This window comes from Oncorhynchus kisutch, linkage group LG17 (assembly GCF_002021735.2).
Source record: "Oncorhynchus kisutch isolate 150728-3 linkage group LG17, Okis_V2, whole genome shotgun sequence".
Classification (NCBI taxonomy): domain Eukaryota; kingdom Metazoa; phylum Chordata; class Actinopteri; order Salmoniformes; family Salmonidae; genus Oncorhynchus; species Oncorhynchus kisutch.
In genome coordinates, this window is record NC_034190.2 from 17765441 (window position 1) to 17791612 (window position 26172).

Below are 26172 nucleotides of genomic sequence, written 5' to 3' on the forward strand. Positions count from 1 at the left end.
GTTTTGTGATGAAACAAAGTTGACGTGGAATTTATTCTGCTACTGTGTCTTCTTATTCATATTTCAATAATCCTAGTCCTGTTCAGTTGGTCTGATGGTAGCACTAATTAATAATCCTAGTCCTGTTCAGTTGGTCTGATGGTAGCTCTAATTAATAATCCTAGTCCTGTTCAGTTGGTCTGATGGTAGCTCTAATTAATAATCCTAGTCCTGTTCAGTTGGTCTGATGGTAGCTCTAATTAATAATCCTAGTCCTGTTCAGTTGGTCCGATGGTAGCACTAATTAATAATCCTAGTCCTGTTCAGTTGGTCTGATGGTAGCACTAATTAATAATCCTAGTCCTGTTCAGTTGGTCTGATGGTAGCACTAATTAATAATCCTAGTCCTGTTCAGTTGGTCTGATGGTAGCTCTAATTAATAATCCTAGTCCTGTTCAGTTGGTCTGATGGTAGCTCTAATTAATAATCCTAGTCCTGTTCAGTTGGTCTGATGGTAGCTCTAATTAATAATCCTAGTCCTGTTCAGTTGGTCTGATGGTAGCACTAATTAATAATCCTAGTCCTGTTCAGTTGGTCTGATGGTAGCACTAATTAATAATCCTAGTCCTGTTCAGTTGGTCTGATGGTAGCACTAATTAATAATCCTAGTCCTGTTCAGTTGGTCGGATGGTAGCTCTAATTAATAATCCTAGTCCTGTTCAGTTGGTCTGATGGTAGCACTAATGAATAATCCTAGTCCTGTTCAGTTGGTCTGATGGTAGCACTAATTAATAATCCTAGTCCTGTTCAGTTGGTCCAATGGTAGCACTAATTAATAATCCTAGTCCTGTTCAGTTGGTCTGATGGTAGCACTAATTAATAATCCTAGTCCTGTTCAGTTGGTCTGATGGTAGCACTAATTAATAATCCTAGTCCTGTTCAGTTGGTCTGATGGTAGCACTAATTAATAATCCTAGTCCTGTTCAGTTGGTCTGATGGTAGCTCTAATTAATAATCCTAGTCCTGTTCAGTTGGTCTGATGGTAGCTCTAATTAATAATCCTAGTCCTGTTCAGTTGGTCTGATGGTAGCTCTAATTAATAATCCTAGTCCTGTTCAGTTGGTCCGATGGTAGCACTAATTAATAATCCTAGTCCTGTTCAGTTGGTCTGATGGTAGCACTAATTAATAATCCTAGTCCTGTTCAATTGGTCTGATGGTAGCACTAATTAATAATCCTAGTCCTGTTCAGTTGGTCTGATGGTAGCTCTAATTAATAATCCTAGTCCTGTTCAGTTGGTCTGATGGTAGCACTAATGAATAATCCTAGTCCTGTTCAGTTGGTCTGATGGTAGCACTAATTAATAATCCTAGTCCTGTTCAGTTGGTCCGATGGTAGCACTAATTAATAATCCTAGTCCTGTTCAGTTGGTCTGATGGTAGCACTAATTAATAATCCTAGTCCTGTTCAGTTGGTCCGATGGTAGCACTAATTAATAATCCTAGTCCTGTTCAGTTGGTCTGATGGTAGCACTAATTAATAATCCTAGTCCTGTTCAGTTGGTCCGATGGTAGCACTAATTAATTATCCTAGTCCTGTTCAGTTGGTCTGATGGTAGCACTAATTAACAATCCTAGTCCTGTTCAGTTGGTCCGATGGTAGCACTAATTAATAATCCTAGTCCTGTTCAGTTGGTCCGATGGTAGCACTAATTAATAATCCTAGTCCTGTTCAGTTGGTCTGATGGTAGCACTAATTAATAATCCTAGTCCTGTTCAGTTGGTCCGATGGTAGCACTAATTAATTATCCTAGTCCTGTTCAGTTGGTCCGATGGTAGCACTAATTAATAATCCTAGTCCTGTTCAGTTGGTCCGATGGTAGCACTAATTAATAATCCTAGTCCTGTTCAGTTGGTCCGATGGTAGCACTAATTAATAATCCTAGTCCTGTTCAGTTGGTCCGATGGTAGCACTAATTAATAATCCTAGTCCTGTTCAGTTGGTCTGATGGTAGCACTAATTAATAAATCTAGTCCTGTTCAGTTGGTCCGATGGTAGCACTAATTAATTATCCTAGTCCTGTTCAGTTGGTCCGATGGTAGCACTAATTAATAATCCTAGTCCTGTTCAGTTGGTCCGATGGTAGCTCTAATTAATAATCCTAGTCCTGTTCAGTTGGTCTGATGGTAGCACTAATTAATTATCCTAGTCCTGTTCAGTTGGTCTGATGGTAGCACTAATTAATAATCCTAGTCCTGTTCAGTTGGTCTGATGGTAGCTCTAATTAATTATCCTAGTCCTGTTCAGTTGGTCCGATGGTAGCACTAATTAATTATCCTAGTCCTGTTCAGTTGGTCCGATGGTAGCACTAATTAATTATCCTAGTCCTGTTCAGTTGGTCCGATGGTAGCACTAATTAATTATCCTAATCCTGTTCAGTTGGTCCGATGGTAGCACTAATTAATTATCCTAGTCCTGTTCAGTTGGTCCGATGGTAGCACTAATTAATTATCCTAGTCCTGTTCAGTTGGTCCGATGGTAGCACTAATTAATTATCCTAGTCCTGTTCAGTTGGTCTGATGGTAGCACTAATTAATAATCCTAGTCCTGTTCAGTTGGTCTGATGGTAGCTCTAATTAATAATCCTAGTGCTGTTCAGTTGGTCCGATGGTAGCACTAATTAATTATCCTAGTCCTGTTCAGTTGGTCCGATGGTAGCACTAATTAATAATCCTAGTCCTGTTCAGTTGGTCTGATGGTAGCTCTAATTAATAATCCTAGTCCTGTTCAGTTGGTCCGATGGTAGCACTAATTAATTATCCTAGTCCTGTTCAGTTGGTCCGATGGTAGCACTAATTAATAATCCTAGTCCTGTTCAGTTGGTCTGATGGTAGCTCTAATTAATAATCCTAGTCCTGTTCAGTTGGTCCGATGGTAGCACTAATTAATTATCCTAGTCCTGTTCAGTTGGTCCGATGGTAGCACTAATTAATAATCCTAGTCCTGTTCAGTTGGTCTGATGGTAGCTCTAATTAATAATCCTAGTCCTGTTCAGTTGGTCCGATGGTAGCACTAATTAATTATCCTAGTCCTGTTCAGTTGGTCCGATGGTAGCACTAATTAATAATCCTAGTCCTGTTCAGTTGGTCTGATGGTAGCTCTAATTAATAATCCTAGTCCTGTTCAGTTGGTCCGATGGTAGCACTAATTAATTATCCTAGTCCTGTTCAGTTGGTCCGATGGTAGCACTAATTAATTATCCTAGTCCTGTTCAGTTGGTCCGATGGTAGCACTAATTAATTATCCTAGTCCTGTTCAGTTGGTCCGATGGTAGCACTAATTAATAATCCTAGTCCTGTTCAGTTGGTCCGATGGTAGCACTAATTAATTATCCTAGTCCTGTTCAGTTGGTCCGATGGTAGCACAAATTAATTATCCTAGTCCTGTTCAGTTGGTCCGAAGGTAGCACTAATTAATTATCCTAGTCCTGTTAAGTTGGTCTGATGGTAGCACTAATTAATTATCCTAGTCCTGTTCAGTTGGTCTGATGGTAGCAATAATTAATTATCCTAGTCCTGTTCAGTTGGTCTGATGGTAGCTCTAATTAATAATCCTAGTCCTGTTCAGTTGGTCTGATGGTAGCACTAATTAATTATCCTAGTCCTGTTCAGTTGGTCCGATGTTAGCACTAATTAATTATCCTAGTCCTGTTCAGTTGGTCCGATGGTAGCTCTAATTAATAATCCTAGTCCTGTTCAGTTGGTCTGATGGTAGCACTAATTAATTTATTTTAGTCCTGTTCAGTTGGTCTGATGGTAGCACTAATTAATTATCCTAGTCCTGTTCAGTTGGTCCGATGGTAGCACTAATTAATTATCCTAGTCCTGTTCTTAAAGCTCCTTTACTTCCCTTGTCTATTTGGATCCCACACACTTGTCACCTCTTCTGCTACTCTGTCTGTGCCTTGAGGGTGTGTGTGTGTGTGTGTGTGCTTGTGTGCGTGTAAGAATCTGCCTATGTGTGTGTGTGTGTGTGTGTGTGTGTGCTGGTGAAGCATCCCCAGTGATTACCATCTGTTACCCCCTGCCTCCAAACCTCTTAATCTTCAGAAATGCTAGGTTTACCTTGTCCCCCTTGGCTCCGTCAGTTCCCTGCAAGACAGAACACACACACACACACACACACACACACACACACACACACACACACACACACACACACACACACACACACACACACACACACACACACACACACACACACACACACACACACACACACACAGTTAGTGTGGCCTTGTCATTGCAGACGATAAAGCTTGCAAGGAAAGTAGTCAGGAGCAGAGAGGGGCGACAGGAGACACTATGGCTCTGTTATGGATTGAGGCGGCCTTCATTAGCTATTAGAGTAAATATAATCATCTTTAAACTTTAAAAACACTGACTCTGAGTCTAGTGATCAGAGTCAGTGATCTTAGCTCACACACTATTACACAGTACTATGAAAGGTATACAATTCACACTGACTACACAATTCCAATACTATGTGACTGTGTTGTGTTTTCAATGTGACGCCACTCACATCTCTTCCATCAGCTCCTGGGATTCCATTGGATCCACCTTTGCCGTCTTTACCCTGGGTTGGGAATGGGATAAGTATGGAGGCAGCAATCACTCAATGGCTTTGACTAGTTAATACACATATGCATGCACACACACACACACACACACACACACACACACACACACACACACACACACACACACACACACACACACACACACACACACACACACACACACACATCTCTTACCTGGGGTCCTGTAACACCTACACCCATGGGCCCCTGTGGCCCTGGAGGCCCCTCCTCTCCTTTAGGACCCTGTGAAAAGCAAATACATACACACAAGAATGAGAACTTTGTGGCTGTGTGTGTGTGTGTTTATGTGTTGATGCACGTATAATGTATGTATGTGTGTGTGTGTGTGTGTGTGTGTGTGTTTGTGTGTACCATGTCCCCAGCAGGCCCAACTGGTCCAGTAAGTCCTCTAATTCCCTGAGGACCCTGTAGAGGAGCAGCATGATGCAAATTAACATGATAGAAGGAGACTACAGAGACCATTATACAGTACATACTAGAGGCAATCATATTTAATATGTATTTCATCATTATTTCATCTAATATTTTTTGGACTTACTACCACCCCTGGTAGGCCTCTGGGTCCTTCTGCTCCCTGAAAATAGGAGAGAGAGAGAGAGCGAGAGAGCGAGAGAAAGGTTTAAAGAGATGGGTGGTGAGTTGAGCTTAGAGACAAACAGATGATTCATCAACAGTAGAACAATGGCTAAACCTTCATGAACAAGTCTGGATATTGTCTTCCTCATTCCATCTCTCATTCCCATCACACATGCTCTCGTTGCTTCGTGTGTATGTGTGTGTGTTTGTACACAAACCTGCATGTGTGTGTATACAGTATATACAGTATATCTGACTACCTTACACTTGAGGAATGTTAGAATGTTGATGCAGACTGTGAGCATGCTGATCCTGAAGGAATGTTAACATGTTGACCCAGAAGGAGTGTTAGAATGTTGACCCAGGAGGAATGTTAACACGGTGTCCCAGAAGGAATGTTAACATGTTGACCCAGAAGGAATGTTAACATGTCGACCCAGAAGGAATGTTAGAATGTTGACCCAGAAGGAATGTTAACATGTCGACCCAGAATGAATGTTAGAATGTTGACCCAGAAGGGATGTTAGAATGTTGATCCAGAAGGAATGTTAACATGTCGACCCAGAATGAATGTTAGAATGTTGATCCAGAAGGAATGTTAACATGTTGATCCAGAAGGAATGTTAGAATGTTGATCCAGAAGGAATGTTGATCCAAATGATGTGGAAACAATATCTATTCAACCAGCCCAGTGGATATGTGGGTAATAAAAGTGTAATGTATGGGAAAACTTCAGAAAAACAGCACCAAAAATGTATTTTTAGGTGAGCAATCTCTTCAATGTTTACAAGTCAAACTCATTCCACGGTGGGTCGAGTGTCTGCGGGTTTTCGCTTCTTCCTTGTACTTGATTGATGAATTCTTTGGACACTGTGTTAACTAACCTCCAAACGAGCTTCAATGCCATACAACTCTCCTTCCGTGGCCTCCAACTGCTCTTAAAACCTAGTGAAACTAAATGCATGCTTTTCAACCGTTCCCTGCCCGCACCCGCATCACTACTCTGTACGGTTCTGACTTACAATATGTGGACACTACAAATACCTAGGTGTCTGGCTAGACTGTAAACTCTCCTTCCAGACTCATATTAAACATCTCCAATCCAAAATTACATCTAGAATCGGCTTTCTATTTCGCAACAAAGCCTCCTTCACTCACGCCGCCAAACATACCCTCGTAAAACTGACTATCCTACCGATCCTCGACTTCGGCGATGTCATTTACAAAATAGCTTCCAACACTCTACTCAGCAAACTGGATGCAGTCTATCACAGTGCCATTCGTTTTGTCACCAAAGCTCCTTATACCACCCACCACTGCAACCTGTATGCTCTAGTCGACTGGCCCTCGCTACATATTTGTCACCAGACCCACTGGCTCCAGGTCATCTATATGTTTATGCTAGGTAAAGCTCCGCCTTATCTCAGCTCACTGGTCACGATAATAACACCCACCCGTAGCACGAGCTCCAGCAGGTATATCTCACTGGTCATCCCCAAAGCCAACACCTTTGGCTGCCCTTCCTTCCAGTTCTCAGCTGCCAGTGACTGGAACGAATTGCATAATTCACTGAAGCTGAAGACTTTTATTTCCCTCACTAACTTTAAACATCAGCTGTCTGAGCAGCTAACCGATCACTGCAGCTGTACATAGCCCATCTGTAAATAGCCCACCCAATCTACCTACTTCATCCCCATATTGTTTTTATTGACTTTTCTGCTCTTTTACACATCAGTATTTCTACTTGCACATCACATTCTGCTCATCTATGACTCCAGTGTTATTTGATAAATTGTAATTACTATGGCCAATTTATTGTCTACCTCCTCACGCCATTAGCACACACTGTATATAGACTTAATTTTTTTCTATTGTGTTATTGACTGTACGCTTGTTTATTCCATGTGTAACTCTGTGTTGTTGTTTGTGTCGCACTGCTTTGCTTTATCTTGGCCAGGTCACAGTTGTAAATGAGAACTTGTTCTCAGCTAGCAGCTCTCAGCTCAGCTACCTGGTTAAATAAAAAATAAATAAAAATAAGGCCACTGATTAGTAAAGAACTCCCCTCACCTGGTTGTCTAGGTCTTAATTGAAAGGAAAACCCCAAAACCATTAACCACTAGGCCCTCCATGGAATGAGTTTGACACACCTGACCTAGATGTTCCAATAAATGTCTTACCTGAGGTCCTGGGATGCCCACCCCTTCAACTCCTGGGTCACCCTACAGGGAGCAGCACAGACACACACACTGAGTCAGCACAGCCACACACACTGAGTCAGCACAGCCACACACACTCAGTCAGCACAGCCACACACACTGAGTCAGCACAGCCACACATACTGAGTCAGCACAGCCACACATACTGAGTCAGCACAGACACACACACTGAGTCAGCACAGACACACACACTGAGTCAGCACAGACACACACACTGAGTCAGCACTAGTGCAATTCACACCAACCCTTGTACGTGTGCATGGCAAATGATCATACTGTACCTGGCTTCCTTTTGGTCCTGTAGGCCCTTGGACACCGGGAAGACCTGGTTTGCCCTGGTAGATGGAGAGATAGAAAGACAATATAGAGAAGACAAATACAGAGTGTGTCACAAGTTTGGACACACTCAGCACTCATTAAAGTTGTTATTCTATTTTTGTATTCTATTTTCTACATTGTAGAATAATAGTGAAGAAATGAAAACTATTAAATAACACATATGGAATCATGTAGTAACAAAAAAGTGTTAAACATCAAAATATATTTTATATTTGAGATTTTTCAAAGTAGCCACTCTTGCCTTGATGACAGCTTTGCACACTCTTGGCATTCTCTCAACAAGCTTCATGAGGTAGTCACTTGGAATGCATTTCAATTAACTTCTTGGTGACAGGGGGGCAGTATTGAGTAGCTTGGATGAATAAGGTGCCCAGACTCTGTCCCAATATATGCATATTATTAGTATAATTGGATAGAAAACATTCTGAAGTTTCTATAACTGTTTGAATGAAGTCTGTGAGTATAACAGAACTCATATGGCAGGCGAAAACCTCAGATAAATCCAACCAGGTAGTGGGAAATCTGAGGTTTGTAGTTTTTCAACACTTCGCCATTCCAATATACAGTGTAAATGGGGTCATATTGCACTTCCTAAGGCTTCCACTAGATGTCAACAGTCTTTAGAACTTGGTTTGAGGCTTCTACTGTGAAGTGGGGGCAAATGAGAGGGGAATGAGCCAGGTGTCTGGCAGAGTGCCACAGGCTCGTGACGCACGGTCGCGAGAGAGTTAGCTCTCGTTCCATTGCTTTTCTACAGACATAGGAATTCTCCGGTTGGAACATTATTGAAGGTGTATGATAAAAACATCCTAAAGATTGATTCTATACTTAGTTTGACAGGTTTCTATGGGCTGTAACAGAACGTTTTGAACTTTTCGTCCGACGTTCGGCTGGACCTGAACGCGCGTTTGGATTTCTTTACAAAACGCCCTAACAAAAGAAGCTATTTGGACATAAATGATGAACTTTATCGAACAAATCAAACATTTATTGTGGAACTGGGATTCCTGGGAGTGCATTCTGATGAAGATCATCAAAGGTAAGTGAATATTTATAATGCTATTTCTGACTAATGTTGACTACACAATATGGCGGATATCTTTTTGGCTGCTTTGTTGTCTGAACACTGTACTCAAGATTATTGCATGGTTTAGTTTTTCCGTATAGCTTTTTTGAAATCAGAGACAGCGGTTGCATTAAGGAGAAGTATATCTCTAATTCCATGTATAACACTTGTATTTTCATCAACATTTATGATGAGTATTTCTGTAAATTGATGTGGCTCTCTGCAAAGTCACGGCATGTTTTAGAACTATGGACGTAAAGCACTAATGTAAAATGTGATTTTTTATATAAATAAATAATTATAAGTAACATGAAGTCCTATGAGTGTCATCTGATGAAGATCATCAAAGGTTAGTGATACATTTGATCTCTATTTGTGCTTTTTGTGACTCTCTTTGGCTGGAAAAATGGCTGTGTTTTTCTGTGACTTGGTGGTGACCAAACATAATCGTTTGTGGTGCTTTCACTGTAAAGCCTTTTTAAAATCAGACACTGTGGCTGGATTAAGGAGAATTTTATCATTAAAATGGTGTAAAATACTTGTATGCTTGAGGAATTTTAATTATATTATTATTATTTTGTTTTGAATTTGGCGCCCTGCACTTTCACTGGCTGTTGGCGAGGTGGGACGCTACCGTCCTGAATATCCAAGAGAGGTTTTAACAGGTATGCCTTGTTAGAAGTTAATTTGTGGAATTTCTTTCCTTCTTAATGCGTTTGAGCCAATCAGTTGTATTGTGACAAGGTAGGGGTGGTATACAGAAGATATCCCTATTTGGTAAAATACCAAGTCCATATTATAGCAAGAACAGCTCAAGTAAGCAAAGAGAAACGACGCATTATTACTTTAGGACATGAATGTCAGTCAATCCGGAGGATTTCAAGAACTTTGAAGGTTTCTTCAAGTGCAGTCGCAAAAACCGTCAAGTGCAATGATGAAACTGGCTCTCAAGAGGACTGCCACAGGAAAGGAAGACCCAGAGTTACTGTACCTATGCTGCAGAGGACAAGTTCATTATAATTAACTGCACCTCAGATTGCAGCCAAAATAAATGCTTCACAGAGTATAAGTAACAGACACATCTCGACATCAACTGTTCAGACTGCATGAATGAGGTCATCATGGTTGAATTGATGCAAAGAAACCACTGCTAAAGGACACCAATAATAAGAAGAGACTTGATTGGGCCCAGAAACATGAGCAATAGACATTAGACTGGTGGACATCTGTTCTTTGGTCTGATTAATCCAAATTTGAGATTTTTGCTTCCAACCGCGTCTTGTGAGACACAGAGTAGGTGAATGGATGATCTCGGATGATTCTGCATGTGTGGTTTCCACCGTGAAGCATGGAGGAGGAGGTGTGATGGTGCTTTGCTGGTGACACTGTCAGTGATTTATTTATAATTCAAGGCACAGTTAACCAGCATGGCTACCATAGCATTCTGCAGCAATACGCCATCCTGTCTGGTTTGCGCTTAGTGGGACTATCATTTGTTTTTCAACAGGACAATGACCCAACACACCTCCAGGGTGTGTAAGGGCTATTTGACCAAGAAGGAGAGTGATGGAGTGCTGCATCAGAGTGAATGAAAAGCAGCCAACAAGTGCTCAGCATATGTGGGAACTCCTTCAAGACTGTTGGAAAAGCATTCCAGGTGAAGCTGGTTGAGAAAATGCCAAGTGTGTGCAAAGCTGTCATCAAGGAAAAGGGTGTTAGTTTAAAGAATCTCAAATTTAAATATATTTTGATTGTTTAACACTTTTTTGGTTACCACATGATTCCATATGTGTTATTTCATAGTGTTGATGTCTTCACTATTATTCTACAATGTAGAAAAAAAAAAGAAAAACCCTTGAATGAGAAGAGGTGTCCAAACATTTCACTGGTACTGTATGTGTAGAGCTAAAACAGTACATCTCAAAGGTCAGTCATGCTGCAGACTTACATGTTTCCCTGCTTTCCCCTCTCCTGGGGGTCCCGGGTTGCCCCTCTCTCCCTTGGCTCCCTGCACCCCTCCTACACCCATCTGCCGTCCAGAGACAGGCGCACAGCTCTCACACGCATCTCCCTGGTGATAGATACAACACAACAACAGTCAACAAGAGAGAGAACAGTCTGGGTGAGTTGGTTACATTATATAGTTAGACACCAGTGCCCGACCTCACTAATGCTATTGTGGCTGAATGGAAATAAGTCCCCGCAGCAATGTTCCAACATCTAGTGAAAAGCCTTCCCAGAAGAGTGGAGGCTGTTATAGCAGCAAAGGGGGACCAACTCCATATTAATACCCATAATTTTGGAATGAGATGTTTGACGGTCATGTAGCGTAGATAGATATATATTTAATTAGTTCTTTAGTTAGATAGATAGTTTGATTGTTAGTTAGATAGATAGTTAGATAGTTAGATTGTTAAATAGTTAGTTAGTTCATCTGCTATACATGGTGTTGAAGATAGTTTATTTAATTAACAGCCTTTTATAGCATCATCTTTAATAAGCTTATGCAATCTTATATTCACAATCTATATAGGCATAAGGATACGTTATAAGATAGATATCTTGGACAGATAAGGGAGATGGACGGATAAACAGCCAGAAAGCCAGCCAACTAACCATCCAGACAGTCAGGCTGACTCATTGATTGGTTGGTTGGGTGTTCCATACCTTCTCTCCCTTCAGTCCAGTTAGTCCATCCCGACCAGGCTCTCCAGGCAGGCCCTGGGTTCCATGGGTGCCGGCTAATCCTTGGTCTCCCTGCTCACCCTGGTCGCCCTAGCAACAGAGACATATACATTTGATCAACAATAGGGATCTGGTCTGTGACTCGTACTTGAACATTCATAAATAAAGACAATATAACTATAGTCCAAAAATCATTCAAGCCATGTCTATGAATGAAGACTAATTATCAATAGGCTTAATCTGGGTTTGTGATACCAGATTCTTCAATTGTATTTTGACTGCCAGTCTTAGCTCAGTTAAAATCAGTGCGTGCTACAGATTCAAGGTAATTTAAGGTGGTCCGACTGACTCCTCAGAGGTCCTACATTTTTTTAAGGTGGGCTAATTTTCCAGTGGACTTCCCATTTTATAGGGACTATGGTTATTTAAATTGGACCAAGCCCTCCGGGGACCTAAAGTTAATTTAAGATGAACTCATTTGCGGATGGGCCCGGAGGCTTTTCTAGGTTTTCCTAATGATTGCCTGGTTTAAGGTGGTCTGAGGACCCCAGAGGCACGAGTTAATCTAATGTAGTCTGATTTCTCTGCAGTCGTTTTAGGGGTATCTGCTAATTTAAGGAGGACTAAAGTACCTGGAAATATTAGATGATTTAAGGCGGTCTAGTCTGCTTGTTCACTGGGGCAACAGGCTATATTCAAAATAGACTAATTTCCCTGGGTTATTCAATGTCTTATTTAAGGCGGACTGATTTTCCTGTGGACATTATGTTAACTAAGGTACTGAGTTCCCTAGGGACATAATTTAAGTCAATGTGATTGGATTTCTCTGCAGGCAACAAGGCTATTTAAGGTGGACTGAATTCCCCAGAGGCTTTGTCACATATCCTGGCACTAGCTGAGAATGACTACATTACTGTCCCTTCGCATCTTTCAATTCTATTCAGAGACTTTTACAAAGAAAAACCTGTAATGAAGAACTTACCTTCTCTCCCCTTAGACCATCACGACCTGGCACACCCTGTACAAGGAGACAGGAAAAGACAGAGATTTAGAGTCATACGCACCTATAACATTATGCATGCGCAGGCACGCACGCACACACAAACACCTGTGCAAGCCTCTACCCATTCAGATATAAACCCGTTGACACAGCGCTAACCACCGAGGCCCATGTAATTAAGCTGTGAGACACAGTATCTTACAATTTAATTGAGATTTATAGCTCACCTTGGCGTATCCTGTGGTAGGTGGGGGATTACTTGCATATGTCACGACTTTGCCAATATTTAAGTTGCAGACATACAGTGATCTAAGGTCAGTTTGGTGTTTTTAGTGGCATGTGTATGTTGTTGGCTTAGTCATGTTAAACAAGCATTGTCAAAGTAATGCAAACCAGGTCGACAAAGTAGGCAGAGTCCTCATAGCCCTCTTCTCTCCAGGTAGAGGGGTCTCACCTGTTTGCCGTCGGTGCCCTCTCCTGCAGGCCCGGCGGGCCCTGGAGGGCCAGTTTCACCCGCTAGCACCTTGACGGAGGACGTCCCACTGCCCACCTCAGAGGGAGAAGACTGGCACACCCCACACGACGCACCCTGGGGTAGAGGGGAGAAACACTGGCTTAGGACTGTTGGCAAAAGAAACACACGCACACACACATACAAACGTATAGACATACTTTCATGTGTAAAGATGTATGCACACAAACTAACACACACTTCACCTTCTCTCCTTTAGGGCCTGCAGTTCCTAGACCAGGAATCCCTGGATCTCCCTGTCAAAAGAATCACATACCAAAACACAACACATCAAACCAAAACATAACATAACACATCATACCAAAACACAACATAACATTTCATACCAAAACACAACATAATATAACACATCATACCAAAACATAACATAACACATCATACTAAAACACAACATAACATAACACATCATACCAATACACAACATAACACATCATATCAACACACAACACAACATAACACATCATACCAAAACACAACATAACACATCATACCAAAACACAACATAATATAACATATCATACCAAAACACAACATAACATAACACATCATACCAAAACACAACATAGCATACCAAAACACAACATAACACATCATACCAAAACACAACATAATATAACACATCATACCAAAACATAACATAACACATCATACTAAAACACAACATAACATAACACATCAAACCAAAACACAACATAATATAACACATCATACCAAAACATAACATAACACATCATACTAAAACACAACATAACATAACACATCATACCAATACACAACATAACACATCATACCAACACACAACACAACATAACACATCATACCAAAACACAACATAACACATCATACCAAAACACAACATAATATAACATATCATACCAAAACACAACATAACATTACACATCATACCAAAACACAACATAATATAACATATCATAACACAACATAACATACCAAAACACAACATAACACATCATACCCAAACACAATATAATATAACATATCATACCAAAACACAACATAATATAACACATCATACCAAAACACAACATAATATAACACATCATACCAAAACACAACATAACATAACACATCATACCAATACACAACATAACATAACATACCAACACACAACATAATATAACATATCATACCAAAACACAACATAACACATCATACCAAAACACAACATAACACATCATACCAATACACAACATAACACATCATACCAAAACACAACATAACATAACACATCATACCAAAACACAACATAACACATCATACCAAAACACAACATAATATAACATATCATACCAAAACACAACATAACATAACACATCATACCAAAACACAACATAACATATCATACCAAAACACAACATAATATAACACATCATACCAAAACACAACATAACACATCATACCAAAACACACCATAATATAACATATCATACCAAAACACAACATAACATAACACATCATACCAAAACACAACATAACACATCATACCAAAACACAACATAACACATCATATCAAAACACAACATAACATGATGACATCACCCAGTATTAGATGTAGTGTTTGTTAGCTCCACCCTCTCACCTGTATCCCCTTCAGTCCATCCTTGCCACTAGGTCCTCTGGGTCCAGCTTTGCCCTATCAGATACATATAATGCCTTCAGAAAGTATTCACAACCCTTAACTTTTCCACATTTTCTTGTGTTACAACCTGAATTTTAAATGGATTAAATTGAGATTTTGTGTCACTGGCCTACACACAATAACCCATAGTGTCAAAGTGGAATTATGATGTTTAATTAGATTTTTATTTAAAAACATAAAAGTTCAAATCTGACAAGTCTTGAGTCAATAAGTACTGAACAATTTTACTCCTGACCTTATTCAGGCTTGCCATGACAAAGGTCATGGCAAGCCTGAATAAGGTCAGGATTAAAATTGTGCTTAAAAAGTCACATAATAAGTTGCATAGACTCTGTGTGCAATAATAGTGTTTAACATGATTTTTGAATGACTACCTCATTCATCCTTGCCCTCTAAATAAACCTCTGCTGTTTTCAACCAAGATCTCAGCGATCACTGACTCATTGCCTGCATCCGTAATGGGTCAGCGGTCAAACGACCTCCACTCATCACTGTCAAATGCTCCCTGAAACACCTCAGCGAGCAGGCCTTTCTAATCGACCTGGCCGGGGTATCCTGGAAGGATATTGATCTCATCCCGTCAGTAGAGGATGCCTGTTTGTTTTTTAAATGCCTTCCTCACCATCTTAAATAAGCATGCCCCTTTCAAGAAATTTAGAACCAGGGACAGATATAGCCCTTGGTTCTATCCAGACCTGACTGCCCTTAACCAACACAAAAACATCCTATGGCGTTCTGCATTAGAATCGAACAGCCCCCGTGATATGCAACTTTTCAGGGAACCTAGAAACCAATATACACAGGCAGTTAGAAAAGCCAAGGCTAGCTTCCTGCAACACAAACTCAAAAAAGTTCGGGGACACTGTAAAGTCCATGGAGAATAAGAGCACCTCCTCCCAGCTGCCCACTGCACTGAGGATAGGAAACACTGTCACCACCGATAAAGCCCCTATAATTGAGAATTTCAATAAGCATTTTTCTACGGCTGGCCATGCTTTCCACCTGGCCACCCCTACCCTGGTCAACAGCACTGCACCCCCCACAGCAACTCGCCCAAGCCTTCCCCATTTCTCCTTCTCCCAAATCCAGTCAGCTGATGTTCTGAAAGAGCTGCAAAATCTGGACCCCTACAAATCAGCTGGGCTAGACAATCTGGACCCTCTCTTTCTAAAATGATCTGACAAAATTGTTACAACCCCTATTACTAGCCTGTTCAACCTCTCTTTCATGTCGTCTGAGATTCCCAAAGATTGGAAAGCAGCTGCGGTCATCCCAGTCCTAACTGCTACTGACCCTAACTGACCCTAACTGCTACAGACCTATATCTATCCTACCCTGCCTTTCTAAGGTCTTCGAAAGCCAAGTCAACAAACAGATTACCGACCATTTCGAATCCCACCATACCTTCTCCGCTATGCAATCTGGTTTCAGAGCTGGTCATGGGTGCACCTCAGCCACACTCAAGGTCCTAAACAATATCTTAACCGCCATCGATAAGAAACAATACTGTGCAGCCGTATTCATTGACCTGGCCAAGGCTTTCGACTCTGTCAATCACCACATCCTCATCGGCAGACTCGATAGCCTTGGTTTCTCAAATGATTGCCTCGCCTGGTTCACCAACTCTCTGATAGAGTTCAGTGTGTCAAATCGGAGGGCCTGTTGTCTCTGGCAGTCTCTATGGGGGTGCCACAGGGTTCAATTCTTAGACCAACTCTCTTCTCTGTATACATTCATGACGTCGCTCTTGCTGCTGGTGTGTTAACAACCCTCCAGACGAGCTTCAATGTTATACAACTCTCTTTCCGTGGCCTCCAACTGCTCTTAAATACAAGTAAAACTAAATGCATGCTCTTCAACCGATCGCTGCCGGCACCTGCCCGCCCGTCCAACATCACTACTCTGGACGGTTCTGACTTAGAATATGTGGACAACTACAAATACCTAGGTGTCTGGTTAGACTGTAAACTCTCCTTCCAGACTCACATCAAACATCTCCAATCCAAAGTTAAATCTAGAATTGGCTTCCTATTTCGCAACAAAGCCTCCTTCACTCATGCTGCCAAACACCGATCCTCGACTTCGGCAACGTAATTTACAAAATAGCCTCCAATACCCTACTCAATAAATTGGATGCAGTCTATCACAGTGCCATCCGTTTTGTCACCAATGCCCCATATACTACCCACCATTAAGACCTGTATGCTCTCGTTGGCTGGCCCTCGCTTCATAATCGTCGCCAAACCCACTGGCTCCATGTCATCTACAAGACCCTGCTAGGTAAAGTCCCCCCTTATCTCACCTCGCTGGTCACCATAGCATCTCCCACCTGTAGCACACGCTCCAGCAGGTATATCTCTCTAGTCACCCCCAAAACCAATTCTTACTTTGACTGCCTCTCCTTCCAGTTCTCTGCTGCCAATGACTGGAACGAACTGAAAAAAATCTCTGAAACTGGAAACACTTATCTCCCTCACTAGCTTTAAGAACCAGTTGTCAGAGCAGCTTACAGATTACTGCACCTGTACATAGCCCATCTATAATTTAGCCCAAACAACTACCTCTCCCCCTACTGTATTTATTTATTTATTTAGCTCCTTTGCACACCATTATTTCTATCTCTACTTTGCACATTCTTCCACTGCAAATCTAGCAATCCAGTGTTTTACTTGCTATATTGTATTTACTTCGCCACCATGGCCATTTACCTCCCTTATCTCACCTCATTTGCTCACATTGTATATAGACTTATTTTTCTACTGTATTATTGACTGTATGTTTGTTTTACTCCATGTGTTGTTGTATATGTCGAACTGCTTTGCTTTATCTTGGCCAGGTCGCAATTGTAAATGAGAACTTGTTCTCAACTTGCCTACCTGGTTAAATAAAGGTGAAATAAATAAAATAAATAAATAAAATCCTCAGTCAAGCAGTGAAGGAGAGTTGTATAACATTAATGTATACTTGCAACCTTTCAACCACAAAGAATAGCAAGGTTTTCCAATGACTCACAAAAATATTGGTAGAAAAAAAGCAGACATAATATTAATTACACTTAGGAGGGTGTATCAATACCCCCAGGCAATAATAACCTTTATTTTACTAGGGAAGTCAGTTAAGAACAAATTCTTATTTTCAATGACGGCCTAGGAACAGTGGGTTAACTGCCGGTTCAGGGGCAGAACGACAGATTTGTTGCAAGTATACAGATTTGAACTTGCTCTAACCACTAGGCTACCCTGCCACCCCATATAATGGCTGTGATAGGAGAAAACTGAGGATGGATCAACAACATTGTAGTTACCCAACGATACTAACCTAATTGACAGAGTGAAAAGAAGGAAGCCTGTACAGAATATTATTGTATATATATTATTTTGTAAAACTGCAAAAAATGTGGCAAAGAAATTAACTTTATGTCCTGAATACAAAGCATTATTTTTGGGGCAAATCCAACACATCACTGAGTACCAGTCCTCATATGCATGGTGGTGACTGTATCATGTTTAGGGTATGCTTGTTACTGGCAAGGATTAGGGAGTCTTTAAAAACAAATAACGGAACAGAGCTACTGTAAGCACAGGCAAAATCCTAGAGGAAAACCTGGTTCATTCTCCCAGACACTGTTAGACAAATTCACCTTTCAGCAGGACAACAACCTAAAATACAAGGCCAAATATACACTGGAGTTGATTACCAAGATGACATTAAATGTTCCTGAGTGGCCAAGTTACAGTTTTAACTTAAATCGTCTTGAAAATCTATGGCAAGACTTGAAAATGGCTGTCTAGGAATTATGACAGAGCAACTTGACAGAGCTTGGAGAATTCGCAAAAATAATAATGTGCAAATAGGGCATAAAGAATGACTCATAGCTGTAATCGCTGCCAAAGCTGAATTGAACATGTATTGACTCAGGGGGTCGAATACTCTTCTACTGAAGATATATTCATGTTTTTTTAAACTTATTTTTTCAAATGTTAGAATTTATTTTCTAATTTGACCTTACAGAGTATTCTGTGTACATCATTGACAAAAAATGACAATTAAATAAATTTGAATCCCACTTTGTAACACAAAAAAATAAAGGGGTGTGAATACTTTCGTAAGGCATTGTAGTTACAGTGCATTTCATCACTTTGTCTCCAAAGAGCCATACAACAGCCAACTGAACTCATTTTTGCACCTGTAATAAGCCTGAGGAAAGTATTTTATCATAAAATCAGATCCAACAATAATATCACGGGCCTACAAATCCAGGGATTAAAAACAAAGGTGTCATTGTACGCTGATGATTCATGCTTTCTTTTAAACCAACAATTAGAATCCCTCCACAGCCTCAAAGATGATCTAGATACTTTTTCTAACCTCTCTGGACTACAGTGTAGACATTGTTAATGTTGTAAATGACTATTGTAGCTGGAAACACCTGATTATGTATGGAATATACTGTATATATATATTTTATTTAACCTTTATTTAACAAGGCAAGTCCATTAAGAACAAATTCTTATTTTCAATGATGGTCTAGGAACAGTGGAATAACTGGCTCGGGGATTTGAACTTGCAACAATTTCTGTTACTAGGCCAACACTCTAACCACTAGGCTACCCTGTCGCCATGACATCTAAGATAGGCGCCCATTATCAGCAACCATCACTCCTGTGTTCCAATGGCACGTTGGGTTAGCTAATCCAAGTTTATAATTTTAAAAGGCTAATTGATCATTAGAAAAACATTTAGCAATTATGTTAGCACAGCTGAAAACTGTTGTTCTGATTAAAGAAGCAATAAAACTGGCCTTCTTCAGACTAGTCAAGTATCTACAGGCTCAAAATGGCCAGAAACAAAGAACTTTCTTCTGAAACGCGTTGGTCTCCATGGATTCTGGCCTTCTAGGCAGAGTTGCAAAGAAAAAGCCATATCTCAGACTGGCCAATAAAATAAAAGATTAAGATGGGCAAAAGAACAGAGACACTGGACAGAGGAACTCTGTCTAGAAGGCCAGCATCCTGGAGTCGCCTCTTGGCTGTTGACGTTGAGACTGGTGTTTTGTAGCTTGTTTTTGGTCGCAGATTCAGGAATGGAGAATCCACAAGGAAAGAAATTCCACAAATGTACTTTTAAGAAGGCACACCTGTTAATTGAAATTCATTCCAGGTGACTACTTCATGAAGCTGGTTGAGAGAATGCCAAGAGTGTGCAAAGCTGTCATCAAGGCAAAGGGTGGCTACTTTGAAGAATCTCAAATATAAATATATTTAATATATATGTTTGTTTAACACTTTTTTGGTTACTACATGATTCCATATGTGATAGTTCATAGTTTTGATGTCTTCACTATTATTCTACAATGTAGAAAATAGTAAAAAATAAACAAAAACCCTTGACTGGTCCTGTATATTTACCCCCAAAATATGGGTTATTGGAAATTATGCAGAGAATTACATTGATGGAAGCCACAACATGTCTGTAATATTATTAAAGCTGATCTACCCCTCCCCCCTAAAAAAACTACTGTGGATATAAAGAATGTTGAAAAAAGATTCTCTTAACATATGTATAAACTCTCACCATTTTACCGTCAGCTCCTTTGCCACCAGTGTTACCCTGGAAACAAGAGAAAATGTAATGTCAACAGAACTGGCTTTTAAACTCAATGTTCCGGTTTTTATCTTATGTATAAAATGTATTTTTGGTACGAAGTAACCTCAAACATCCTGAGCCCTATTGAGTTCCCTACTCAGCACTAACCTTCTCTCCTCTCAGCCCTGCCAGGCCACTGACTCCAGGTTCCCCCTGAGCAAGAGTTAACACAAATCACTTCCAGGTTAGAAACAGAACCTGGAACAACACAGAATGCACGCACTAACACGCACGCGCACACATACACACACACACACACACACATTCCATTCCAATAAAACACACACTAACCTGTTCTCCCTTCTGTCCCAGCCCAGGTTTTCCTCTCTCTCCTTTGTGTTTCAGGGTTTGTTCCATGGCAACAAGGTAGGCAGCAGGTAATTCACTCAGGGTGGGGCACACAGCACATGCATCACCCTTTTCCCCTTTGACACCATCAGACCCCACCCCTCCCTGCCAAGCATACAGACACATTTATCACAGGGAGACAGGTTAGTGATAACACATACTAATAGGCATGTTACCTTTGAGGTATAGAGTCTAATGTGGTGTCCCTAACAGATCCGTTATTCAACTATATCCAATGTGGTGTTTCCGAACAGATCAGTTAGTCAGCTTATTATAATGTGGTGTCCTTAACAGATCAGTTATTCAACTATATCTAATGTGGTGTCCCTAACAGTTCAGTTATTCAGATATATCTAATGTGGTGTCCCTAACAGATCAGTTATTCAACTGTATCTAATGTGGTGTCCCTAACAGATCAGTTATTCAGATATATCTAATGTGGTGTCCTTAACAGATCAGTTAGTCAACTGTACCAAATGTGGTGTCCAAACAGATCAGATAGTCAAGAAGGGATATACCCGAATAGTAGGATCAGCTATTATGTCACCCTTGTAGAACGTTAGCTCTGTAGAATATGGCCATACATAGTCTTGTTTGATCTACATCCGTTCATGCCTTAATGTCATGTACATAATTGTCTTGGATGTCCCATACATGCAAGTCTCTTGGAAGTATGCCAGGCGATCCTATGGAACTAAAGAGGACCTGTACACTGTAGTATGTTATCATGTGTTATACAAATATGACATTTGCACATCGTGGCTGTAGTACACTATGTTCTACAGCACTTATTCGTAAGCTAAGTGAACAATCACTATTTTGGGATGTAAGAACACTTTATATGAACCCAGATGTTAGCTGAGGTATCATCAGTGTCAGAATGTTCCCCCTTTTTAAGGAAAGAAACAGATGGTCAATGTAAACATTGTAGACATTGGAGCCAATTGTGATTTATGTTTGTGTTCATGAACCAGCCCACTTGATGAAGAAGGGAGAGCCTCTTCTATAAATACTATGTTCAGCCAAAGGCTTGTTGAATTGAATGCTTGTAAAGCACTTCCACCCGAACAGGTCATTATTAAACCCTCTGAATTTCGTTTAAAGTATGTCAATTTTGTTCTATATTTTCAATACCATCCTTTAATTCATTTCTGAAAATCAGCTATATCTAATGTGGTGTCCCTAACATATCAGTTAATCAACTGTATCCAATGTGGTGTCCCTAACAGATCAATTAGTCAACTATATCTAATGTGGTGTCCCTAACATATCAGTTAGTCAACTATATATAATGTGGTGTCCCTTACAGATAGATATTCAACTATTTCCAATGTGGTGTCCCTAAAATATCAGTTAGTCAACTATATCTAATCTAATGTGGTGTCCATAACTGATCAGTTGGTCAACTATATCTAATCTAATGTGGTGTCCATAACAGATCAGTTGGTCAACTATATCTAATCTAATGTGGTGTCCATAACAGATCAGTTGGTCAACTATATCTAATCTAATGTGGTGTCCATAACAGATCAGTTAGTCAACTATATCTAATGTGGTGTCCCTAACAGACCAGTTAGTCAACTATATCTAATGTGGTGTCCCTAACAGACCAGTTAGTCAACTATATCTAATGTGGTGACCCTAACAGACCAGTTAGTCAACTATATCTAATGTGGTGTCCATAACAGATCAGTTAGTCAACTATATCTAATCTAATGTGGTGTCTCTAACAGATCAGTTAGTCTAATGTGGTGCCCCTTACAGATCAGTTATTATAATGTTGTGTCCCTAACAGATCAGTTAGTCTAAGGTGGTGTCTCTAACAGATCAGTTAGTGTAATGTGGTATCCATAATATATCAGTTAGTCTAATGTGGTATTTCTAACAAATCAGTTAGTCTAATGTAGTGTCCCTAACAGATCAGTTAGTGTAATGTGGTGTCCCTAACAGATCAGTTAGTCTAATGTGGTGTCTCTAACAGACCAGTTTGTGTTTGCCTATACATATTTATAGTTGTGTGCATTGGTATGCTGGTGTGTATGCATCTGTATGTGTGTGTACACAAGTGAGTTAGTGACTGTATGTAACCCATTCCCACAGCGCATGAATGAAACATGAGATATAAATTAACAGGTGGGACTCTGTACCTTCTCTCCTGCCTTCCCATCTGCTCCTTGAAGACCCTAATGAATAGAAAAGAGGAGAGGAGATAGCAGGAGGAGAGAAGAGGAGAGGGAGAGAAGATGAGATTTGAAACATTCCTAGCTGTAAATTAACATTATTTTCTCATACAAAGCAAATTCCTTGATGACTATATAAAATGAAATAACCATATGAGCCTTAAGGGTGCTGCATGTCTCACCGGGAGGCCAGGATCTCCTATCCCAGGGACCCCAGGCTCTCCTTTGGGCCCCGTCTTCCCGTGGAGGGCCACAGTGTTGCCCAGGTCTGCAGACAGGACGGGACACACCTCACATGGGTCACCCTGAGAGGGACAAAACCAAAGAGACACACAATGTCAACACACATCTCACAGGATTGGCATTGATACACACAGAGATGGACAAACACATTCACAACCCATGCAGTATACTTCCTTACCCTAACCCTAACACACAAACCAGGACACTGAGGGTTAACACACCTTATCTCCTTTACCACCACCAGGACCCCTAGGACCCTGAAAACACAACATCAATACATTTTAGTAGAGCATGATAGTGAGAATGAGGTTCCAAATTACACACTGTCTAGGATACAAAACAGTGGTCTGAATGCATCCTGTACTCACAGGATCTCCTGGTTCTCCATCTTTCCCTGGTGTCCCAGAATGCCCCTGGACAGGAAGAGAGAAACAGGACTATAACCATAACAACCATTGTACCATTCCAGAAATGTACATCATTCTAGTTGTGGGATGTTGTCTTATCAAACAATATAATCTATATACAGTTACTTCTATGTTCAAACTGTGAACTTGGACGTTTTGAAGCAGTTTTAATTGGATTTAATTCAGATATATTTTTTACCTTGTCTCCCTTTGATCCAGGAGGTCCTCCAGGAGTGCCCTAGCATCAAAACAAAACACACCTCTATTCAAAAGAGTGATGACCAACTATCCCCTTCTGTAACTGTCTCTCACTTCCTCTGTCTACCAGAGCCATACAAGAACAGACGCAAACGGCGTCTCCTCGAAGATGCTTCTTGGCTTCAGTCAAGGTTAACACACACAGCATCTCCTCCAAGATGTCCATATTAAGCCTCTCTTTGCTTGCCATCCCAGCCCCAACTTGCCCTGTGCATTAAGCATCTGACAACTGGAGGATGAAGAGTTGTTATAACACGACACTGACCTCAAACCTGAGGATGGAAAGATAGAACAGAATTACAGAGCAGAGACACTACTCACTGGCAGGCCTGGCAGGCCTGGTTCTCCAATTCCTGGCATTCCTGGAAGTCCGGGTTTTCCCGGTTCTCCTGCTAGTCCTTCAGGCCCCAACTTTCCAGAGGTACCCTGGGAAAAAAAGTTCCTAGAGGTTAAAGTTCAAATAGATGCCAATGTGGCATTAAACAGAAAATGGTAGTTTGATTTCGAGGGCCACTAAAAGCATGTGTTTACATTACATGCACATAGAAAGGTACAGTGTACATAAAATGGAAGTACACATGGTTAAATACTACATTTAAAAAGAGAAGCTATTCTGTTGAAAGAGTACCTTCTGTCCCTTGGGTCCCACCACACAGATGGATCCAGCCCGACCCTGCAGAGAGAGACACAGACCATCACTTAGCTCTTATTAAACAGTATGAAAACCTCTGCCTAAGGAATATTGAAGCCTGAGAGCACACACACATGCAAACACAAACACACACTGAAATTCCTCTTTATGGTCACACTTGAAACTTTCCCAGCGTATCCACGTTGGGATGAATGGGTGAGATGAAAGGGTTTAAGTCAGCCTGAATCAGCCAGGTAGTGTGAGAGGAACACAGTCAATGAGGCAGAATTGATTCTGCTGGCTTTGTTGCTCCAGTCTAATCTATCAGGCATTAGGAAGACTACACCCAGAGACACGCTGGGCAGAGCAGAATAGATATCAGTACCAGTCTAGGCTTGAAATAGTAATTCAGTATAATTCTACTGAACACCCTCTGTTAGCCTGATAGGAGTATGTGGGTGTGTGTGTGTGTGTGTGTGTGTGTGTGTGTGTGTGTGTGTGTGTGTGTGTGTGTGTGTGTGTGTGTGTGTGTGTGTGTGTGTGTGTGTGTGTGCATCTGTTCCTGCCAATTATAAGACAGATACATGCTGTTAATTCAAGTGAAATAGGAAGTGCTGTTTACGGTTTGCTAACTACTCCGCTTATCAACATAATGGGAACCCCATTGTGGAATGCATAAAGAGGCTACATATTTAAATGATTTTTCTGCCATTTGCTAAACGATGAAGGTTATGATGGTGATGGTGATGATAGTGCTGATGTGAAAGAGATAAGCAGCCACTCACATCCTTTCCTGGGGTTCCAGATAGTCCCTGGAGACCAATATCTCCCTTCTGTCCTTTATCTCCCTGAGAAGACAAGGGGGATGGAGAAAGTAAGAAATAAGAAACAGTCACTGTGATACGGACAGACAGACAGGCATATAGAATGTCAGACAGACGGACAGACAGACAGGCATATAGAATGTCAGACAGACAGACAGACATACAGGCATATAGAATGTCAGACAGACAGACATACAGGCATATAGAATGTCAGACAGACAGACAGACAGACAGACAGACAGACAGACAGACAGACAGACAGACAGACAGACAGACAGACAGACAGACAGACAGACAGACAGACAGACAGACAGACAGACAGACAGACAGACAGACAGACAGACAGACAGACAGACAGACAGACAGACAGACAGACAGACAGACAGACAGACAGGCATATAGAATGTCAGACAGACAGACAGACATACAGGCATATAGAATGTCAGACAGACAGACAGACAGACAGACAGACAGACAGACAGACAGACAGACAGACAGACAGACAGACAGACAGACAGACAGACAGACAGACAGACAGACAGACAGACAGACAGACAGACAGACAGACAGACAGACATATAGAATGTCAGACAGACAGACAGGCATATAGAATGTCAAACAGACAGACAGACAGACAGGCATATAGAATGTCAGACAGACAGACAGACATACAGGCATATAGAATGTCAGACAGACAGACATACAGGCATATAGAATGTCAGACAGACAGACAGACAGGCATATAGAATGTCAGACAGACAGACAGACATACAGGCATATAGAATGTCAGTCAGACAGACAGACAGACAGACAGACAGACAGACAGACAGACAGACAGACAGACAGACAGACAGACAGACAGACAGACAGACAGACAGACAGACATATAGAATGTCAGACAGACAGACAGGCATATAGA

At 40.9% G+C, this 26172-nt stretch overlaps 1 protein-coding gene across 7 annotated transcripts in view; it reads right to left on the minus strand.

Annotated features, from left to right (window-relative positions):
• The window catches only part of LOC109908536 (collagen alpha-1(XVI) chain), a 140252-nt gene that overhangs the window by 28855 nt on the left and 85225 nt on the right, over positions 1-26172 (minus strand). For all 7 annotated transcript variants that reach the window (XR_004203554.1, XM_031793140.1, XM_031793145.1 and 4 more), the window contains 24 exons: positions 25215-25277; positions 24427-24471; positions 24120-24224; positions 23740-23778; positions 23502-23546; positions 23355-23390; positions 23073-23195; positions 22858-22893; positions 20654-20815; positions 20471-20515; positions 20291-20326; positions 14657-14710; positions 13242-13292; positions 12979-13113; positions 12507-12542; positions 11507-11614; positions 10788-10910; positions 7716-7769; positions 7396-7437; positions 5178-5213; positions 4991-5044; positions 4793-4861; positions 4561-4614; positions 4104-4130 (listed from right to left, as the gene is read on the minus strand). Coding sequence is in view for 6 of the 7 variants with exons in the window: in XM_031793140.1 (XP_031649000.1) it covers positions 4104-4130; positions 4561-4614; positions 4793-4861; positions 4991-5044; positions 5178-5213; positions 7396-7437; positions 7716-7769; positions 10788-10910; positions 11507-11614; positions 12507-12542; positions 12979-13113; positions 13242-13292; positions 14657-14710; positions 20291-20326; positions 20471-20515; positions 20654-20815; positions 22858-22893; positions 23073-23195; positions 23355-23390; positions 23502-23546; positions 23740-23778; positions 24120-24224; positions 24427-24471; positions 25215-25277 (1578 nt within the window). In the remaining variant the exon portion in view is untranslated. The remainder of the gene's footprint in view (positions 1-4103; positions 4131-4560; positions 4615-4792; positions 4862-4990; positions 5045-5177; positions 5214-7395; positions 7438-7715; positions 7770-10787; positions 10911-11506; positions 11615-12506; positions 12543-12978; positions 13114-13241; positions 13293-14656; positions 14711-20290; positions 20327-20470; positions 20516-20653; positions 20816-22857; positions 22894-23072; positions 23196-23354; positions 23391-23501; positions 23547-23739; positions 23779-24119; positions 24225-24426; positions 24472-25214; positions 25278-26172) is intronic.